The sequence below is a fragment of the Festucalex cinctus genome, chromosome 1, assembly GCF_051991245.1.
Source record: "Festucalex cinctus isolate MCC-2025b chromosome 1, RoL_Fcin_1.0, whole genome shotgun sequence".
Classification (NCBI taxonomy): domain Eukaryota; kingdom Metazoa; phylum Chordata; class Actinopteri; order Syngnathiformes; family Syngnathidae; genus Festucalex; species Festucalex cinctus.
Window position 1 is genome coordinate 15,087,262 of NC_135411.1, and position 21,317 is coordinate 15,108,578.

A 21,317-nucleotide genomic window follows, 5' to 3' on the forward strand; every position below is an offset into this window, starting at 1 on the left:
CAATCGCTAATTAAAGGTGTATTCAAGGATCTTCTCAAAAAGTAGAAGCCAAACGTCCGTTTGTCACTTTTTAAAAAATGCGCAAGCGGCAGACCATCCTACCAGCTCTCCTGCTCGTCCACGGGGTTTGAGGGGGGTCGCCGAACGTGCGAGCTTATCTTCATCATCATCTTCATCAGTCTCTGCAGCCGGCCTCACTTCATAGACGGATGTCCTTGCGGCTTTCAGCCAAAGTATGCGGTGTGGTCGGGGGGGAGCTACAACGATGAATGGCTGAATCCGAAGCTTAGCGGCTACATGCTACAAACACTCGAAGGGAGGAGCACGCACGACGTCGTTACGGCAGATTGATTGATGGGATCGAGAACCAATCGTTAAGATGATCCACCCGGAAGACGCAGCGACCAAAGATCCTTGAATACACCTTTAAGGATGCTAAAAAAAAACGCTAATTAATTACATGTCATTGTACGATACAGCAGAAGTGTCCGACTTAAGTGGCTTGCAGCTAGCTGTTAGCATTACCAACGAGTGTCTGGCTGGTAGCTGTAAATGAGTTTGACAGCTGGTACCTGGCTTACTTGAATTCGTTTTCAATATTCTGCACCAAGGCTAATTTGTAATTCACTCTCCAGGTTTAAAGGAAAAAAATGTGCCTTAAATTACACATTGAGGTCTTTTTATTATTTAAAAAAAAACAGATAAATATAATATTGTCTTCATTTATTTTGTCAGCATTTATTTTCAAGTGATTTGATGAGAGGAAGTGGTCGTCCTTTCGAGTGTTGTGAGATTGTTGTCGATGGTGGCTGCCCATTAAAAAAGTAAAAACATTCAATTCAAAATGTCAAACATACCTGTTTAGATTTTAGGAACACAACTTCTTAATACCGTATTTTATACATGGACCATGTACAAAATAAGAATGTTTCTACCTGATAATGCACTTAAAGTTGTGTTCCTAAATCCTACCTTTTTTATTTAATGGGAAAAAGTGTTTTACAAAATAATTGAAGACACAAAATCCTAAACAGATATATTGGACATTTTTATTTTTTTTATTTTTTATTTTTTTAATGGAAAAAGCGTTTTACAAAATAAATGAAGTCAAAGTACTATTTATCTTTTTTTTTCTTATCCGAAAAATGATCCGATCCGTGACTCAAATCCGTGATCCGATCCGAACCATGACTTTTGTGATCCGTTGCACCACTAGCTATGAGGCATTATGTACCCTCAGTGATCCGTGCGCAACAGTTTTTTCCATTATTGGGGTGCGGTGTGGAGGCTGAGCACCCCTAAAGTTCCCATCCTAGGTTGGCCCCTGTCTAAATCCCCTGAAAGTGCAGTAGCATGACAGTTTATGTGTCACGATGAGTTGAGTCATGATCAGGACATAGTGTGAGACAAAGTGGAAGTCGGCTATCTCATATGACTTAACAGGATGTGACCCAGCGTTATGTCATCTGGTGTCCCCACTGGTCCTCTCGGGCCTCGTCAGACCACCCTCGCTAAGCTCTTGTTTCAATGCAACAATTCTCACGCCCGAGCCTGCACTGGCAAACTCAGGTATTTTGTAGTTCACTCAGAGGAGAAGCTGGTTGTTTAATCCAGAGCTGTGGTAGTTTGGGAATGGGAGTGTGTGGCATAGTAAGAGGTTTAAGTGCTGTGTGCTTCTAAGTTCAGCGGCTCTGTTATGGTCACTGTGTGACTGGCACAGATTGGCCGAGCTGCGGCGTCCCGCGTGACTCGTGAACCCCCCCAAACCCCTCTATGTGTTCCAGCCCACGCCATGGCACAGGGCAGGCCTGTACCAAAGCACCGACGCACCTCACACACCTCAGACGTGCAAGCATATCGCGGCACAGACACCAGAAGGAAGACTCCCCGACTGGGCCGGTTTTGCTGAGTGAACGAGAACGCGACATGGATCGGAACGCCGTGTTCCCGTTTTCAAAGGCAAGACTACAAGAATTAAAAACAAAACAGCAGCTGTTTGAATCGGTCACTCCTCAGTGGCTGAGAGAGGGCGAGTTCTCCACCTGCCAGATCCCAGAGAGAAAAAAAAAAGTTTTCCACAACTATGTAGCTGTCTAAGGCAATATCGGACGAACATGAAACTGGCTATGACCTATGACCTTAGCATTATTCTGCTCAGTCTGACGCTGGCATGGAAGCAGGAATTTGGAGCATTCAGAGAGACATTCTCTTCACTCTCTGGTTTGCTTTTTCTTTGACTTTTTTTACACTGGGTTGCAGGAATCCAGGTTCAGAAAGAACAAACCCTGAAACAGTTTGACTTTGGCCCTGATTACACGGAAGCAAAGTCGACTTTGTTTCTCAAACAAATCTTGTGCAGACAGATCCGTCTCAAGACGTGCGAGCATCCAAAAGAAGACGCCTAGGACGTTTAACGGCTGTAATATATATGCCAAGTCTGGAGTGGCGCTGTAGCGCTGCCACAGGGAGTTAACGGAAAGCGTAGAAGAAGAATCAGCGAAGAAGACTAACCATTGATCTGATTAGCCGGTTTTGAAGCCGCGAGGCCGCCATATTACTCCTTCCAAGAAACGTTTCTTTTCTTGGCATATGATCCTATACATTTAAAATATCGAATTTAGAGAACATTTGAGACAGTACTTAGTAGAAACAACAGAGTTCTAGCAACTGAGCGACAAAAGAAAAATGGTCTTCAAAGTAGTTTAAACAGTAGTCTGCTCACGAGATGAGAGGACTAAGATGGCTGCCCTGTCGCTTCAACAGCTTGCACGGGTGTGTATGGGCTAGCGGCTATCCAGTAATATCCGTGTGATTCAAATACAACGTCACACAAAATATTTTGCTGTAAAAGCATAAACAAGCTAAGGAGGTTGCGCAAAATGACGAAGCCATTGTTGTTGACAGACTGGCGGTTCGTGCGCAGTCACAGGAAAAGTACCTATCCTGCTATGGTGTCCACGTTGAAACGTACGCGCGTGGGCGCGTTTTGAAATCTTTCCACTCTGGAACCCTGTGTGGACGAATTGCCGAAACGGTAAGAAACTTGTGCGAATACACTTAACGGGCTTTCGTATGAACTGGGCCTTTAGCTACTACTACTACTACTACTTTCTGGACCTGGATTCCCCAACGCTGTTATTACCACAATGAGGTATATGCCAGGGAAGAGGCGGGACTGTTTTTGCACATCAGTTTGGTTCCGGTTTGGTTTGCGACGTGTGGGCTGCGTCAAAATACTTGTGCTTCCGATTTTGTGACCCTCGGTTGCGTGTTTGCAACCCGGACCAGAACCAAACTAATGTGCAAAATCACGTCCCGCCTCTTCCATTCCATAAACCCCATAATAAATTATGACTCCAGTGTCATTATACTGAATATGAGTAAGCTAAGGTACAGCTTTTTAGTGTTTAGAGTAGGGCTGTAACAAAAAATGATTTGAAAAAGACAAGTGAATCGAATCAGAATTGAGTGGTTTCACATTAAAATATCAGAGATACATTTTTTAAGGAAATACCACATTTATAGATAAGTTCATTCAGATAAATGTAAATAACAACAAGTAACTCAGCCGCACCATATTGAATCAAATCATAGTCCTGTATAATCTAACCAAATTGAATTTTTAAGATCGAACCATCTTTGAATCGTATTCACACCATGCATCAAATACAGTCCGTATCGAATCGTTTTTTGGAGAGATGATGTTTTATTATTGAGGTTGCTAAACTTTTGTTTACAGACAGTGCTAAAGGGCCTTAGGTTTTTCATCAAGATAAATCCTACACTGCATCTTCATGGAAATGAATCAAAGCTGAAACAAATTATTACACGGCGGTATGATGCACTCTCGGTTAGCATGTCTGCTTCGTCTCCAACATGTAGATTTTGGATGTTCTCCCAGTTTCTGTGTGGGTTTTCTCCAGGTACTGTCGCTTCTTCCAACATTCCAAAAACAGTTTTTTAAAAAGTTAAAAGTTATTTCTGTACATCAAAGACTGTAAATTTGTCAATAGGCTTGACCTCGCTCGTGACCCTATATATAGTGAGTACAAGCGCCATGGAAAATGGATGGAAAATTGAATTAAATCCAAATCAAGTGTAGACCCTATAGGTTCTCCAGGTACAAACAAAAACATTACATATATAAAACCTTAATTTGTTGTACACAAAACGACTTACAGAAGGCCACAAATGAGAAAATTGTGAGCCTGCTGCTAAAAGTATCCTTAGTCTTTATTACTTTTCTAACAGTTTTGACTACTTGGCCTGCAAACAGCATCAAACGTCATCCCAATGAGAGTTTGACATCAACGGGAATTTCCTCGCCGTGTCATGTGACGCTGCAATACACCGCCAACAGCTGGAGCTGACTTTTTTTTTTTTTTTTTTAAGTCCTTGCCGCAGTCTCGCCAGTGTGCCGACGACGCTCGACTTTCTCTGATGTGACATAGCCAAACACATTTACAAGCCCTCCTGAGCAATGTCACATTAAAAAATATTTAGCACAGCCATTTATTGCCTCTTTATAACCCATGTTTAAAAGCGAAGGTGCGTACTAACTTTTGTGCTTTGACTTAATCTTTAAAGTCAACAGACATGTTTCACATTCTTACATTCATGCCTTGTAAGCTTAAATTGAGGCCATATTTTACACAAGAGCTGGCTGCCTGTTTTCGCATTTGGGTTCCCACTCTCCTTGTGTTACTCAAAAGCAGGGCTGTCCGATCCAGGGGCCAAATGTGACCCATGGCTGAAAGTAACAAACAAACAAGTTGTAATCTTGTAAATATCCCGTAGTCTTGCTAGTGAATGGCATCACCGCCTCACAGATGCAAAAACTATTAAAAACGTAGCTTTCACAAAAGTAAATGTTATATAAACAATATTAGTGTATAGATGTATAGATCAGTGGTTCTTAACCTGGTTCGCTCGAACCCGAGGGGTTCGGTGAGTCAATGCAATGGTTCAGCGAAGGTCAAGACACACACCTGACTCAAATAGTTTGTGATGATCTGCCCTGCTCCACCATCATTGGCCACAGGTAATCATGCTAATTGCTTCGCTAATCTGTGCTGCGGGGATTTTGGTGCGCTCAGTAGTCAATTTATGGCTGTTGCGATGTCATGTGATTTCTTTATTGTAGTCCCTTTATACAAACTAACTGCTGGGCCAAAAAAAAAGTGGTCAGACGAATATGTGCAACATGAATTGAATTCATATGTGTAACAGAACGTATGGTGTTCTACAGGGTTCAATTCTGGGCCATCTGCTGTTTTCATTGTATCTGCTTCCCCCGGGTTCAATCTGTCTTGAATTTGGAAAAAATAATAATAATAATAATAATAATAATAACACTAATAATAATAATAATAATAATAATAATAATAATAATAATAATAATAATAATTCTTTTTCAATAAAAAAGGATTTGATGAATGTTTATTGGTGGGGTTCAGTACCTCCAATGGGTGGATGGATGGATGGATGGATAGGTAGGTAGAGATATTGTTACATAGGTAATGATATTAGCTTGCTAGCTAACAATAGCTAGCTTGCTAGCTGATGATAGATAGATAGATAGATAGATAGATTGTTACATAGGTAATTATGTTAGCTTGCTAGCTAACAATAGCTAGCTAATGGTAGGTAGATAGGTAGGTAGGTAGAGATATTGTTACATAGGTAATGATATTAGCTTGCTAGCTAACAATAGCTAGCTTGCTAGCTGATGATAGATAGATAGATAGATAGATAGATTGTTACATAGGTAATTATGTTAGCTTGCTAGCTAACAATAGCTAGCTAATGGTAGGTAGGTAGGTAGGTAGGTAGGTAGGTAGGTAGGTAGGTAGGTAGGTAGGTAGGTAGGTAGGTAGAGATATTGTTACATAGGTAATGATATTAGCTTGCTAGCTAACAATAGCTAGCTTGCTAGCTGATGATAGATAGATAGATAGTCTGTCCGCGAATGCAGTTATTCCATTGTAGCACATCTCGAACTATTTTTTTTTCTTGAAGGTCCATGTCAGTCGTGTTCAGTCATTTCACTCGGTGTGCAGCGGGTCACAGCACTTGATATGCAGCGGATTATAGGTTTCTACTAAATTGTCCATAGGTTCGAATCGTTGGTCTGTATGCCCTGTGATTGGACGGCAAGCAGTCTCACAAGCTGGGATAGGCTCCAGCTCACCCACAACATTGAGGGCAAACAATGTAGAAAGTGAATGATAGACATCTCTTGGTGATTTTCAGTGTTGATTACAGTAATACTACAGAAAAGATATGCCACAACATACTAGTAAATATTAATTTTGTGTAATTTGTCATTAAATGTATTTAACTTCATTTATCATAAGTTGACTTCTTCACTTGGATTGCTTTAGAATGGGTGAAGAAAAGCAAAGTGGCTCCTCTGCCTAGTGGCATCTACTAACATAGTAGGCTACTACATCAGGATAATATCCAGCGCGTAATGTGAATCCAGTTGTGTCAAAGAAGAAGTCAAAAGCTGTCTGCTATCAAAGCTCTCTGGTGTGTGTGATGTCAGCACACAAGTGCCGAGAGAGTCCTATCTGCTGGGTAAAGCGATACCCCAAGAGGTGGGGCTCAAACCACAGGATATCCTATGAAGTTGGGAAATCCCTGCCTATCGACCGCGCTCCCCGCCTTTGCCACACGTCAGGCCTAATCAGCCCTTAAGGTCCCGGTAATGAGACGCCACCCGCCAACCACTGTCTGCCCGGCAACACCGCTTGCTCCTAATGAGCCGTAATCATCCAGGAGCTCCCCGCGAAACCAGTGCAAGGCAAAAGAAGGAAAGGACGGCAGCACGCACGCCCAGCTCGGGAAATGTTTATATGTAGCCTTTTAAATGACAATGTGAAACATGGCAGTTACTTTTAAACACTGCTGGAACAGAATCAGAGCAGTGATGAAACTACGACAGATTCACCTCCTGACCTATTTGTTAGCTTATTATTTTTGGACGTAATTGGAAAACAAAACGACCAAGTGATGATAGAATGTTTTTCAAACTCGTAAGAAATACTTAGGTGTCTACCCCAACATTTTTAAAGTGTACTCCACTTGGCTCTATTTTGGTTAGTATTTTAAAATAGTATTGCGGGAAACTGTGAGAATTAAGCCACATTAAACACATCAATCAGAACAAGACAAATTGCTAGCAAAAAAAAAATTAAGACGAGAGATTTCCTACTGAATAATAAAAGTATCTCACTATCAAGCTAGCTATTTCACTATCAATCAGCTGATTGATAGTGAGATAGCTATATTGACTAGACTAGACTAGTCTTGTTAGAGATGCTTAGGACAGAATGACAACAGCTTCAACAAAGTGGAAACTATGCACCAATATACGTCCGCATCCAGCGCTAAGCTAACATTAACATGCATGTTTATATTTGGCTGTGTATGTTACAAGGGCTGTGGAGATAACGGAATTGGCTAGCCCATTGAGCAACTAGGAGCGTATAGCATCAGCCATAATGTCTTCTTGCATCTGTGTTGGACTTCGACGGTCATACCTGACCTTCATAAATGTCATTTCAAATGTGTTTTACGAAACACTGCTCACAACTATGAGGAACAGTCATTAGTATTGATGCTAGGGGATGTCTCTAACGTTTGTCAACTGTGGGATTGTGAAGCCATTTGAGACTCATTTGTGATTGAATTTTACAAATAAATGTGATTTCTTTTAACGCTTGTGCTAACAAATTAACTACCAATGTAGTCGCCTACAAGTAGGCGATCCAGGGTTAGCATGGCAAAGGCTAAGAGAGTAGTCACTTTTGCCAAGACATTGTAACAGCAAAACTATTTTCAACACTTTGAGGACACATTTTCAGTTTTACTTGACTCGATCTCCCATCAAGTGTTTTAAGATGTGGTCCACTGAAACCAGTTTTTGCTTCATCCATTTTGTATGGCGCTTGTCCACTTTAGGGGTATACTTGAGCTGGAGCCTATCCCAGCTGAAGGTATATCTTGGACTCATCATTAGCCAATTGCAGGACGTATAGACAACGATCCCGGCACACATTCACACCTATGGACAATTTAGAGTTGTTAGACGTTAATGTGCATGTTTTGGCAAGCTGGAGCACCAGGAGAAAACCTGCAAAAGCACGTGGACATCATACATGCTAACCACTATTTCACCATATTGCCCCCAGGATTTTCGTTTCTGTAGAAAGCATTTAATATCATCCCTACTATGTAAAAAACAAAAAAACGTCCATTTTATTCAGTTTTTACACTTTAGTGGATCTGCAATTGGCTGGCAACCAGTCCAGGGTGAACCCCGCCTACTGCCCAAAGCCAGCTGAGATAGGCTCCAGCACCCCCCGCGACCCTTGTGAGGAATGAGAAAATGGATGGATGGATGGACAATTTTGAGGATGTGCATTTCGTTTCATCCCAAAAACATAAAAATGTTAAAAAAAAACAAAACCAAAAAAAACCAAAAATGAACATAGTTTTTCCACATAGAGGCGACGAAATATGCTCCCCCACGCCAGAAACTTTATCTTTGAGTAAACCCTGGCCTTAATACTCAATAAACTTTATTTACACTATTTTTACATTGTGTTAAGCATTATCAATCTACACCAAAGCATAACAGTAATCCAATAGCAAGTAATCGAGACCTGTGTTTTTGCTCATGCCGGATACTGTGGCTCTCTTGTGATTGGTGATTCCAGCTGTGGGTGGACTTTTTTTTTTCTACATGTCTCACATGAACTAAATAAAAACAAACCATTGCCTCCTTGCAATCCAGCGCAGTTTACAAGACCACAGAATGAAAAAAAAAAATGCCTTTCTGGACTTTTAACCCCTTGATGTCTGCTATTGGTTTAAGGCTCCACTCACATCCTTCGGAGTGATGAAACCCCCGCAGACTTTTCCCGATTCTAAATGATAACGGATTTAGCGGGAGAGAGCAGCACCTGCCACAACAGGCGCGGGGGGGGAGTAAAACGAGCGCTCGCATTCTTGTGGCAAAGGATGACAATTTAAGCGGGCGCCCGACTACGCCAGGAATCCCTCCCCGCCCTCGGCCGTGCAGACCGTGGCCGGGAGACGATTGTGTTTATGTTTCACTTACGCTCCACCGCACTCTGGAAATTGGGTATGCAACGTTGACCCTCTATTTTGAGTAAATCAGTACCCGGGAGGCCCCCGTGCGGAGGAATATTTATTCCAGCAGGTTGGTGTTGTTTGTCCCGGACTGAGCCGGTGTGACACCGGTGTTGAATTTCTGGGCAGTCGGCCACTTTTGGGGTCTGAGTCACCTGCGCCAGCTCTTTCTTCTGCGTCATCGGGGCTCAATCATTCACTCAAACTCATTCATATTCGACCCAGTGCTGTAACACCACGTGCTTCCCCTCGCCGACGCACAGAGGCAATTGAAAACAAATGCTAACAGGGAGAGTAAATATACATGAGCATTAGGGCCATTAGACGCCATGCGAGTGCCAGCGCTCGCTGGCCTGCCAAGCTCCACTTTCCAACAGGCGAGGAAGACCGGGAATCTGGGCTACCACGTGTCCTCTGTGTGTGTCTGCGGGATTACAGACAGTGACGCACCGGGGGGGGGTGGCGGTTGGTCGGAGTGGGGGAGCGCAATTTACGAATACTCAGAAGTTCTGCTTTCAAGCCAGAAGGGTATGAACTGCCGCCTCCAAGAGGGCTTGAGTTGGCGCGGAAGCAAGCAGCCATCTGCAACGCACATTTGCTGACAGTGGGGGCGAAAGCGAACCGGTATAGGAGACTGCAAACGGCGTTTGTATGAACACTCGCTGACGAAATCCAGTCGTTCGGATTCAGCCCGCTGTTTTGCATACACTTGCTGGCGAGATGTCGAGAGAGGAAGCTCGCCGAGCATCTTGTTCATCATCCGTCCATCCATCCATCCATTTTCTTGACTGCTTATTCCTCACAAGGGTCGCGAGGGGTGCTGGAGCCTATCTCAGCTTGCTTTTGGCAGTAGGCGGGGTACACCCTGGACTGGTTGCCAGCCAATCGCAGGGCACACAGAGACGAACAACCATCCACACTCACAAGCTCACCTCGGGACAATTCAGAACACCCAAATAACCTGCCATGCATGTCTCTGGAATGTGGGAGGAGACCGGAGTACCCGAAGAAGACCCACGCAGGCACGGGGAGAACATGCAAACTCCACCCAGGAAGGCACCAGATGTGATCGGGCTGTCAGATTGTATCGGGGTCGCCTGCCGATGATATCATGCCACAGGATTGTTCGGAGATGGTCCGTTTACTATTGCTCAAAATAACAAAATTTATGGACTAAAATTGTAAAAACGTAAACAAACCTAAAAATATAAACGCATGATACTTTTCATTACGCTTGCCCATGACGTCAGTACAGCAGCGCTAACGAAGTTAGCTTCAGTTTGGTTTCTTTTTTTAGCTGTTCACAAATCAATCACAATAACAAAACAAAAAAAAGTCTTAATGATAATAAGACCATATTAACAATCTAAACTGACAAGATTTGTTACATCTGAGACAATTATTTTTGTGTATATCATTTATTCAATCTATTTTATTATTTATTTTGTGGTCATATTCTTAGGTTTACTTAAGTTTTTACAATTTCAGTCCGTACATTTTGTTATTTAAATGACATTTTTAATATTTTCTGTCAATGTTTGACATCAACTGGATCATTTCTGGCCAATCTTATAGCGGGACGTGTTCGTTAGGCGACCCCCGATACCATCTGGCAGCCCGATCACATCTAGTACCGACACCGGAGCCTGGACTCGAACCCGAGTCCTCATGCACCGTGCCTTGTTCATCATGGGAACAAAATTTAGGCTCACCGGCCGAGTATAAGTTGACTCACTTAAATGAGACCGGGCCGCCCTGTCTAATTTCAGCAAGACAAGAAATAGGGTGTGTAAAGTGTGCTACAATACTCAATTTTTAGGATATGTTGACAAAAGCATGTCATTATGTTATTAAGACAATGGGAACTGTTTGTTGTGAAATATGTCAACTTTTAAAGCACATTAGCAAATCAAGTCTAACTAACGTCTCCATTTTCAATATCATACAACACTTTTACCTGCAACTTATTTCTGGGGAAATTACATTTTTGACTGCAGCCCTTAATGTGCTGATTTTCAAACACTGAGTTTCATGACTTGGGAATATATGTCTAACTTTTTATACGGAAGAAAGTAACAACTGACCCAGTGATTAGTACTATGAGGTAGATCAGTGGTGAGGAACCTTTTCAAATCTTCCAAGGCACAGTCTGTTCTAAATTTATGAAATAATATGATCAATCAAATGATTATTTTGTTGGTTAAATGTTTTTTGGTTGTTTTATATCAGATCTGAGTTTTTTTCTTCTTCTTCAGAACCTCATAACGGGCACCAAAAATGCTCTTGCGGTCTGTATATTACTTGTAGATGAACTTTTGCCCAATTTTTGACCACATCAAAACAGAGCTGCTTATATTTGAAGCCAATTAGATGCTTCAATTCAAATGTGTCTTTGACACTTCTAAGGCTTTAGATTTTATTTTTACACATAATTTAGGTGAAGTCAATTTACAGTCTTCACTGCTTATTAATGGTCTCCATAGTAACTGAGACCAAAAAGGTAAACGGTGTGTATCCGAGCGACAAAAATCAAATGATCTGGTGACAAGTCCTTTAAGACACAGCAATATACTTTTTTTTTTTTTTGGCAGCTTTAGGTTCACACAAGTGCTAAATCTGAGGTCACGGCAGGTCACAGTTCTTACAGCCGACTTTCCTCGTGCTCGGACACGCACCTTTGCCCTCCACTCTCATGAAACATTGACGTGAATGTTCCGTGAGTGTTATTTTTCATTCATATGAGCGATGGCTGAGAAAAAAAAAAAAAAAAGTTCCTGCTGCCTGAGGTGTGTGATGTTTATGCTGGATTGGGTGGGCGGGCTGGGGGGATTTCTCTTTTTTTTTTTTTTTTTTTTTTTTGCGCAAGCCCAACAGCAGACGTTTGGGCCACCACCAGTCCAGTGCAGTCAGTCAAATGGCTTTATTGTTACCAGCTGTTTCTTTTGAGGCGGGTATGTATGCACACTCACCTTTTTGCACTCGACTGATATGTTTTGTATTTTACGAGCAAAAACAATCCCGCCCTCCACTCAAACATACTTCGACAACTTTTTTGGACTAACTCTATCCAATTAATGCTACCACGTTGTCACGTGCATGCACTCACAACAGTAGTGTTCCAAAACTAACACAATCATAGCAGTAGTCTTAACTATTTCTGTAAAATGTATTTTTTAAGGCATTACTGTAACCTTGGTTACCTTGTAACCTTTTTTTTTTTTTTTTTTTTTTTTAAGTACATTTTGTAACCTATTTTTATTTATTTATTTTTTTCCTCTGAATGTTAACTACTGTTTCTTGATGCTTATGTGTTGTCTTTCCTCGTGTAAAGCACATTGAGTTGCCTTGTGTATGAAATGTGCTATACAAATAAACTTGCCTTGCCTTGCCTTGCGACAAATTAACAATTTCACTCATGTCGGCATGCGTTACTCCTCGCTGTGACTTGGCTACGTATCGAGTCACTGGGCCAAAATCAATCATGATAGCAGCACCGCTGATTGGTTGTAATGTCACTCAGTGTCTATGTTAGCAAGTAACATCTAGCAAAAAAATGTTCATTCATATTTGTTGAATAGTTTTCAATTAATTTAGGGACAGATTGGCTATTGTGAGACAGAGTCAATATTAAGGATTTTTTTTTTTTTTTTTTTTTAAGAAATGTCATTCATTTTATTTCATTATAGAAAGCAAACAATTTATCTATTAAAAAGAAATGTCATGCTTTACAAGTCAGCGACAGCAATATTGCCATTCCTTTCAAATGGCGGTTTCGAGTCAAATATAATTGCCCAACTCTGTTGCCACCCCGACTAATTAACAACCATCAGGTGACAGCAGCTTCACTCACCCAAAATAGGCTGCGCTGGGCGGCGGCAAGTAGAAGACGAGGACTACCAGTGTGAACGATAACCATCCCAGGAGTAGGTGTCCATCCAGCATTTTGCTGCGGCTCCAGGGCAGATCATTTCGTTTCTCCTGAGTAGCTGTGTGAAGCCCTCAGCTGGACGCGCCACACTTCTTATACGAAGAGCACATGAAGTGCTCCTCCCATCCAGTAGGCAGTAGAGAGAGAGAGAAAGAGAGAGAGAGACAGACAGACAGGGACAGAGGGCAGCCAGCAGCAGCATGGAACAGACCGAGAAAGCGATAGTGGAGAGACACAGTTATAAAAGCTTTGGATTTTTCATTATAGTTTTTGTTATGTTAAGACATTTGTTTTTAATTTTTCAGTATTTTTTTTTTTAGATTATGTTAGAACCCGCCCCCCCAAAAATTAATTATTTTTAATTAGTTTTAGTATTAGTTTTAGTTTATTTATATATATATATATATATATATATATATATATATATATATATATATATATATATATATATATATATATATATATATATATATATATATGGAGTATTTGTCAAGTTCAATATAAAAATAAAGGTTACTAAGTGTTGCGTAATAAGGCAAAGTAAACTACAATAGTCAAACAACTGACTTCATCTGAATGGATGTACAGCAATACAATAAATTAATACATTTAAAATTAACCCTGGCAGCTCATATATGATATTACTGGCAAAGGACATTTCCGTTACAATTACAGTCTTCCCTCCCTATAACGCGTTTCACTTTTCGCTGTATCGCGGATTTTTTTTTTTCCCATTATTTACTTTTTTAACAGTAATGTACCTATTTTATAAAATTTATGACGGTTTTAACATTGAGAATCTTTAAGCAAGAGAGAAATGTGAGAAAATGTAAATTCCTCAATGATAAAAGTGTATACCGGTAAACTGTGCAGTGGAGGGGGGGGTCGCGCCTTAAAACATTTATAATAAATGTAAAAAACATAAAGCTAACTACTTCGCAGATTTCAATTTATTGCGGATATTTTTTGGAACCTAGCCCCAGCAGAAAAGGAGAGAAGAGCGCATAGTTATGCTACGTTCAAACCAAACCGAAAATATTGCGACGCTACACTGGTGTTGCGCGTGTTTGTTCATGGGTTTCTCCAATGGGATTTGTTTCACGCTGTGCCACAAGAAGAAGAAGATAAAGGGGGTTGCGCCCTCTAAATTGTGGGCCGGTCTCTTGGGATGAAATGAATGAAAAATAAAAATGAAAAATAAGACAACCATCTCCCGGCCCACCAGGCATCTGCCCTGTATACCAGATGTCCAGTCCAGCCCTGAACCAAATACCCTCTAAATTAGCCCACTTGTCCATGTTTTTAACTGGCCAAAGTGGGATTGCAAGTAAACATGACCACGTGTCTTTTCATCCAATTTTGTTTCAATATGGACAAAATGTTATGTGCTTATATAATTAATTTTATATCCCGACAATGATGGCGGCAGCAAAACTTCACAATATCCAGCCACCGTGAATTCACATATTTCCTTGTAGTGGATGGACAATATCAATAGATGGCAGTAATGTACTATTAAGATGATTTGCCAAATACCAATTGGGGTTATGTGCAACCAACTTCCACTTTCGCTTAAACAGCACGAAGCACTTCCTTCCAGATTAGAGCCCTGTGACAGGAACCAGAGGAAAAGCACCAACAATATATTTGTTTGCACAAGATGTCTTCAAGTGTTACCAAGGATGAGCATAATCCAACGTCCATTGCATTCTCAAACTTCTGCTGTATACATTTATTAAACTGTATGTTTCATGTGTCATTATGAGGGTATTAAATGTGCCCGTTCGCTAACGTTATCTTCATAACGTTGATCTATAATACAACACATGATAATGTGACAAAATTAGAAAATAGTGTAAATGTATGTTTAGATAGGAAGCAAGTGGCTAATCTTACCTGATAGAATGAAATAGAAAACGTGTTAATGTCCTCTAACATTACAGTGTATTTGTGCAAGCTAAAGCGATGAAACGCTAGCTAAAGAAGCGTTCCGGCACGCCTCCCCCGCTGTTGGTCTGAGTGTAACACTAATGCTATCTCATCACAGCAATCTATAACCAATTCAGCTAGTGTAGTTGCTTGAAAGGGCCTCTGGATCTTCACCCAGCCTAGTTTATCATGGATGGAGAAACTTTTTTTTTTTTTTTGGGGGGGGGGGGGGGTATTTATTTAAGTAAATTAGCCCCACTGTTTTGAAACGAACTGAAACATTTCAGAAATAGGCAGATTGACATGGTCATTTATGCCAGAGAGTAAGCATGGGTCAATTACAGGTTTGAAAGATTGAGTAGCTAATACTGGCTGTCACCAGTAGTGAGCTTTTCTATTCTATTCTATTCTATTCTTTTTTCTTTTCTTTTTTGAGTGGACATTTAAGAAGGGCACGATATGATTGGCTGCTTGCAGAGTTCAGACCTTTTTTTTTCTCTCCCTTTTGGTAAACTGACAGGGAAAGGGAAGGGTGAGTTGAGCACAGAGGAAGATGGTGTTAGCAAGATGAAAGAGACACTGTAAACACAGATGCATTTTTGCTCTTTTAATGTGCTTTGTAAAAAAAAAAAAAAAAAAAAAGTTGTCGGCGGGTACTAGTTAGCCCCAAGGACAACACTGGTCTCTTCTAAATATAGTTCACCAGTGATGAGACACTGTAACTTATGAATTCAAACATAAAAATATTTATTTAAACATGGTACATGTTTCTTCTCGAACAAATATTCAAAATTTAGTTTAAAAAGTGGTTCAGAAATTGAATGAATACATTGTATTTGTTAAAAATAAAATGCTGCTTTTATTTCCCCAGTAATAAAAATAAGGATATTTCAGTAAGGATAGCGTGACTGCGATATTTAGCTCATGGTTATCATATCGTCAGAATTTAATATCATGCATACCAGAGACTATTTGTATACAAGTGCATAAAAAGTAGAGCTGAAAAACGCTGAATTTTTTAAACAGATTAATCACACCTTAGTATTTTGATTAATCACGATTAATCGCTTAATCAAAAAGGCTGTTTTATCAACAGGTTTTGCCCGCCAAATTTAAAGCGCACCTGTTATGTTATTTTTTTTCAACATTTAATGTTGTGAGAACGTCGTCAAAATGCACACGCTCATCCTCCTCTTTTTCTAATCAGTTAATTACTTGCATAATCTAACATGGGGGAAAAAAAATTACCTACGACATACGTAAACATTTATCAAATGCTTTTCTTTAATGCAACTCAAGCTGTGCTACCTTTAACGTAACCATCCACTGTCATCTAAAGGATCATCTGCGGTCAAAATGATTAGTGTAATTAATCTGCGTTAATACATGATTAATGTGATCATTTTTTTTTTGTGATGAATTAATTTGTTAATGCTTTAACTTTGACAGCACTATAAAAAGTCACTTTTCCCATAAAGCATTGTGGACCTAAACTGCTTCCTGTGCTGCATGAGGCACATATTCATGTCAAATTAGCCTAACGTGGCCAAGTCGATGTCACGATCGAAAAAGACGGACGGGGCTCCATGTTGAGTCGGTTTCGGGTTAACGATTGTCAGCCAGGTTAAATATCAGTCCGGTCTTGCCTCAACGAGACCACGGCCCTCGCTGAGAAGCCCGCACACATGCGAGCGAGCCAGGCGGGTTCACGCGCAGTTCACAAATTTGTCGGCAACTTCACGACCGCGGGCCATTTCACAAGCGCTCCCAAACGAAACCCAGTAATCACTTGTCACATTGACAGCCATTGAGATCCGCCGGCGAGCTCTCAATCATCCCGGCGAGTAACCTGAACGCTCTGGCAGGCCCGCTCATGAAAAATATTTCGTCCTTTTGGTACCGCTTTCAATTTGAGGATTAGCAGAATGACGTGTAAAACTGCTGAGGCATGAATTGTGCAACTCGCGCTACAGCGAGTAGCTTGAATTGTAAGCGCGGGGGTGTCCGCGCGCATTTATTTCCACAGATTGAATTTGATACTCTTTTGTTTATTAAACATGCTAAAAGCAATCTCGATCTGTTAAGCAGATAAATGTTGTACAGTTTCAGTTACAGTTTTATATTTTCTTTTTTTTTGTAACTATAGGGCTTGATTGATATTGAGTTTTGGGGGGCTGATTCCAAAATTTGGCAGAAAAAAAAAATGACCATAAGCAATTAATTAACCGATTATTTTAAAAATAGATATTATGAATAAAAGAAATTATTTTTTGGTCCCATATGGCTTACAAGGACAAATATGTGAATTACAAACAGAACATTTTGTTAAAAACACTTCTGTCTTTTTTTTTTTTTTTTTTTTTTTTACATTTTAACGTTTATGGGATGAAACTGAATGCAGACGTGCAGAAGTCTTTTTCACAGGACAGTGATGATTTGTTATTTACAGCAAAGATGATTTTTCAAGTAAGACATACAAAAAAAAATCATGAAGTGGTGAATTTAGCTTTAATATTTAGACCATTCATTCATGACGCCCTTTAACATTATACCACATTTCTGTCTACTCCATTATTTTCTTTGTGATAAAGCGATGACTTCAAATGCCTTTCACTCACATCAAAAGGTCATCTTTGACAGAATTGCTTTTGAAATACAGTAATGATGTACGGAGTTCAGCTGAAATGGGAGCCAGTGTTCACACTAATGCACACTAGTAAGTATGAATATAAACCTCAATGTATACTGTATATACTTACAGACTGTGTTTTAATGGACATTATTATATCAGCAAAACTCCAGGCGATTAATATTCTTATTATTTTTAAATAAGATATTCTTAGTTCAGATTTAATTAATTAATTGTATAATTAATTGTATAATTAATTAAAACTTAATTAAATAATTAATTAACACTACTTAATAGTGTTGTTCCGATACCGATACTGGTATCGGCAGAGGCGCCGATACTGCATTAAAACAGTGGTATCGATATCGGTGAGTACTCACAAGTAACATGCCGATACCATTAATTCCAATGCTAATATAGGATTTTGGATGCAGCATCTCGTGTCTTGCTCGTGCACGACATTCACTGATATGTGACATGTTCACTGCATGCCGATCTAAGATATCCCATTGGCCCTTGAATGCTCTGAACCAATGGCAGGACAACTTTTTCATGTTGAGGGGAAAAAAAAAACCTTAGGTATCGGTATGGCATCGGTATCGGCCGATACTACAAAGTTGGGTATCGGAATCGGTATCGGGGGGCCAAAAAACGGTATCGGAACAACACTACTACTTAACTAATTATATAATTAATTATAATTAATCAAGTATATAATTAATTAAAACTTAATTAAATACTTAATTAACACGACTTGATTAATTAATTATACAATTAATTAATTGGCTATAACTTTAATTTATACAAGCTCATTAATTAATTAATTAATTAATTAATTAATTAATAAAGGCATAGCTAACATAAACATATCAATTTGTATAGTACTGGTATTTTCTGTACAATTTATGCTTGCAATTTTTATTTTTAATTCCTACGTACAGTACTTAGGTATTGTATCATTCATGATAACCTTTTTGTTAGTTTATTTGTTCACATGTATTTTTAATTTATTTTTTGAAATGTTATTTTATATTTGTAGTCATGTTTTGGCCTCATTCCACGCGAGACTATGTATGGGCCCCTGAAGGAATAGAAGAGTGTTTACAAAGCACTCCATTATCATCAAAACTGTTGAGGTGTGATGAATACGAAACGTGTCTCAGCTGTCACATTGACATGGTCAGTCGAGGTAGCAGCGATTAAAGAATGCGTAATTGCACAATTTGTTTTTGCCACGGGCGCTGATTCATAGATAACATCTCCGTTTGGCAGCTTTCTGCGGGGGACAAGCCTCTCTCATGGCCTGTGTAAACAGCTTTCAGCGGCTCAGCAACCACCTGACATCTTTTGTGCGTGCGCGCGCACACGCCTTGAGTGGTGGCACGTAAACACAGGGTGGGTCGGATGCCAACTTGGGAGCGCTCCAGACGCACACCTGGGCTCCGCTCAACCTGCTAGGTTTTCGGGAAGCAGTGAAGAAACGCATTTGCAACATTGTATAGTTTTAGCTAATAATTGATTCATTTGTTGAATACAGTCTTCCCTCGCTATAACGCGGTTCACTTTTCGCGGTCTCGCTGTATCGCGGATTTTTTTTTAAGTGCAATTTTGCAGATTTTTTTTACAGTAATATACCCATTTTATAAAATTTATGAAGGTTTGAACATTGTCAATGTTTGAACAAGAGAGAAATGTGAGAACATGTAAATGCCTCAATGAGAAAAGTGTATAAATTGTGCGGTCGGGGATTTTAGAGCCTTAAAACATTTATAAGAGTTGTAAAACATAAAGCTAACTACTTGGCGGATTTCATTTATTGCGGGTATTTTTTGGAACCTAACCCCAGCGGAAAACGAGGGAACACTGTATTATTTTTCATTCATTTAATTTTTTAAAATGACTTTTAACAAATAAAAGTGATTTAGGTGGGAAATTGCCAATTCCCCCTTCGAAATAAACTGACTATTATGTTTACTAAATGTGGTTGAAAGAGAAACTTTGCAAAAAAAATAATGTAATCTTCCTAGCATGTAGCCTGAATGGTTTCTCCCGCCACTATTTTCATATAAAAGTTTCCCATCATACTTTTGATGAAATGGGTGGCATTTGGTCAAGTTTGTGCTTTTTTTATTTGCACGATTTCACTTTGAGCTCATTGGAGATTTCACACAGGTGAGCACTTGAAGGCGCAGGAATGCATGTCCGCCCCCTTTTTTCCCCTCCAACATTATTAGCTTGTCACTCACTCCCACATAGGGATTGAAGGCTTGTGGGCCCCCAGTGAGGAGGCTGCTTAATAATACCTGCTTCTTCTAAGGAGATCAGCGGGAGGGTTTGTCAGTACATGACAAGAATGGACACTAATCCTGCTTGCAATATCCACTAGCCGTGCATGTCTTTGGAGTGGGATAATTGATTCCCACCCCCATATTAAAGTCGGCCCCTATCCCGCTCCCCACCGCCATTGCGGGTAAAAAGCGTGTGGTCCTAACGAGCTCCTGTGTTTTGAATTGTGAGCTGTCATAACTGTCGTAGGTGGTAGCGGCAACGGCTTTCGGTAATGGACGCTAATCTCCCAAGTGTGTCAAGGAAAGTCCATCTTTTACCTCCTTCTTTTACACACTCGCAGGTGACAAATTGGAAGTGAAATTCTGTTTGAAATGTTTAAAACATACACATATAACACTCAGCTTTTTCAGCACAAGTGACATGTAGCTAAGCAGTCTTGACAATGTCCTATGTTCACAAAACGCTGCTCTTTTCTTGGTTCCTTTCAGAAAAGTGACACAAAAACAAAACATACACATACGTATAACGCTGTATTTTTATTTTTTGTTACAAGTGGCGAGCATATGGAAGCTATCCAACCTAGCTAGTTAGCAAGGGAAGCTAACATAGCAGTATACTTCTTTACTCAGTGGTCGATATCGTCAAATATAATGCTGCCTTCATGTGCTATGGGAAAGGTGGACGTTACCACTCGGAAACTCCTAATTACGATTTTGTTGCTATAGCAAAATTGTGTATGCTACGTAATTGTGTAGATTCGAAAACTCTGCTAGCGGACGTTAACGCCCTTATAAGTGTTAATATTTCTTACCATTCACGAATCCTTCTGCGCAGTCGGCCATGTTGAAACTTGAAAAGTTCTCACAACTCGGAAACTCGGGTGTCAAAATAAATTCCCAGTTGTCCAGTGGAATATACGACATGAGGGGTCGTTAACGTGCAATTTTCTACTCGACATGTGGTATTTACCATAATTACGATAGCACATGAAGGCAGCATAACAGACAGTTGGACTCAGCCAATCACAGAAAACTGTATTCTTCATCTTTATTGAAGGTACAACACCGAATGTACACTTTAACTTTTAAGTAACTGCTTAACGCAGCAATAAGCGTGTGCTAGTTAGCGTTAGCTACATTTTGTCTATTGGACAGAATCTAGCTTTAATAATGACTAAGCTAAACAAGATGTGCCGATGAACGCATTTGATAAATGCTAAAGGAACATAGTCTTGGCTTGAAACATTACGTGTCGTTTGTACTAAAGGAAAAACACAAAATACACTGAGTAGTATTTGTTAGTATTGAAGCTAGCACAACACGAAAGATCTCCTGGCTGTCGGGTCCCAAAATATTGTAAGGAACACATACAACAATCGAGATT

General features: G+C 40.1%; 1 protein-coding gene and 1 long non-coding RNA gene across 2 annotated transcripts in view; one reads left to right on the plus strand and one right to left on the minus strand.

Annotated features, from left to right (window-relative positions):
* Window positions 1-13,167, minus strand: part of wnt9a (wingless-type MMTV integration site family, member 9A) — a 33,952-nt gene extending 20,785 nt beyond the window's left edge. The window contains exon 1 of the mRNA XM_077516766.1: window positions 13,010-13,167. Coding sequence (XP_077372892.1) covers window positions 13,010-13,101 — 92 coding nt within the window. The 5' untranslated portion in view covers window positions 13,102-13,167. The remainder of the gene's footprint in view (window positions 1-13,009) is intronic.
* LOC144017338 (uncharacterized) overlaps window positions 1-21,317 on the plus strand; it is a 51,017-nt gene that overhangs the window by 22,972 nt on the left and 6,728 nt on the right. The window lies entirely within an intron of this gene.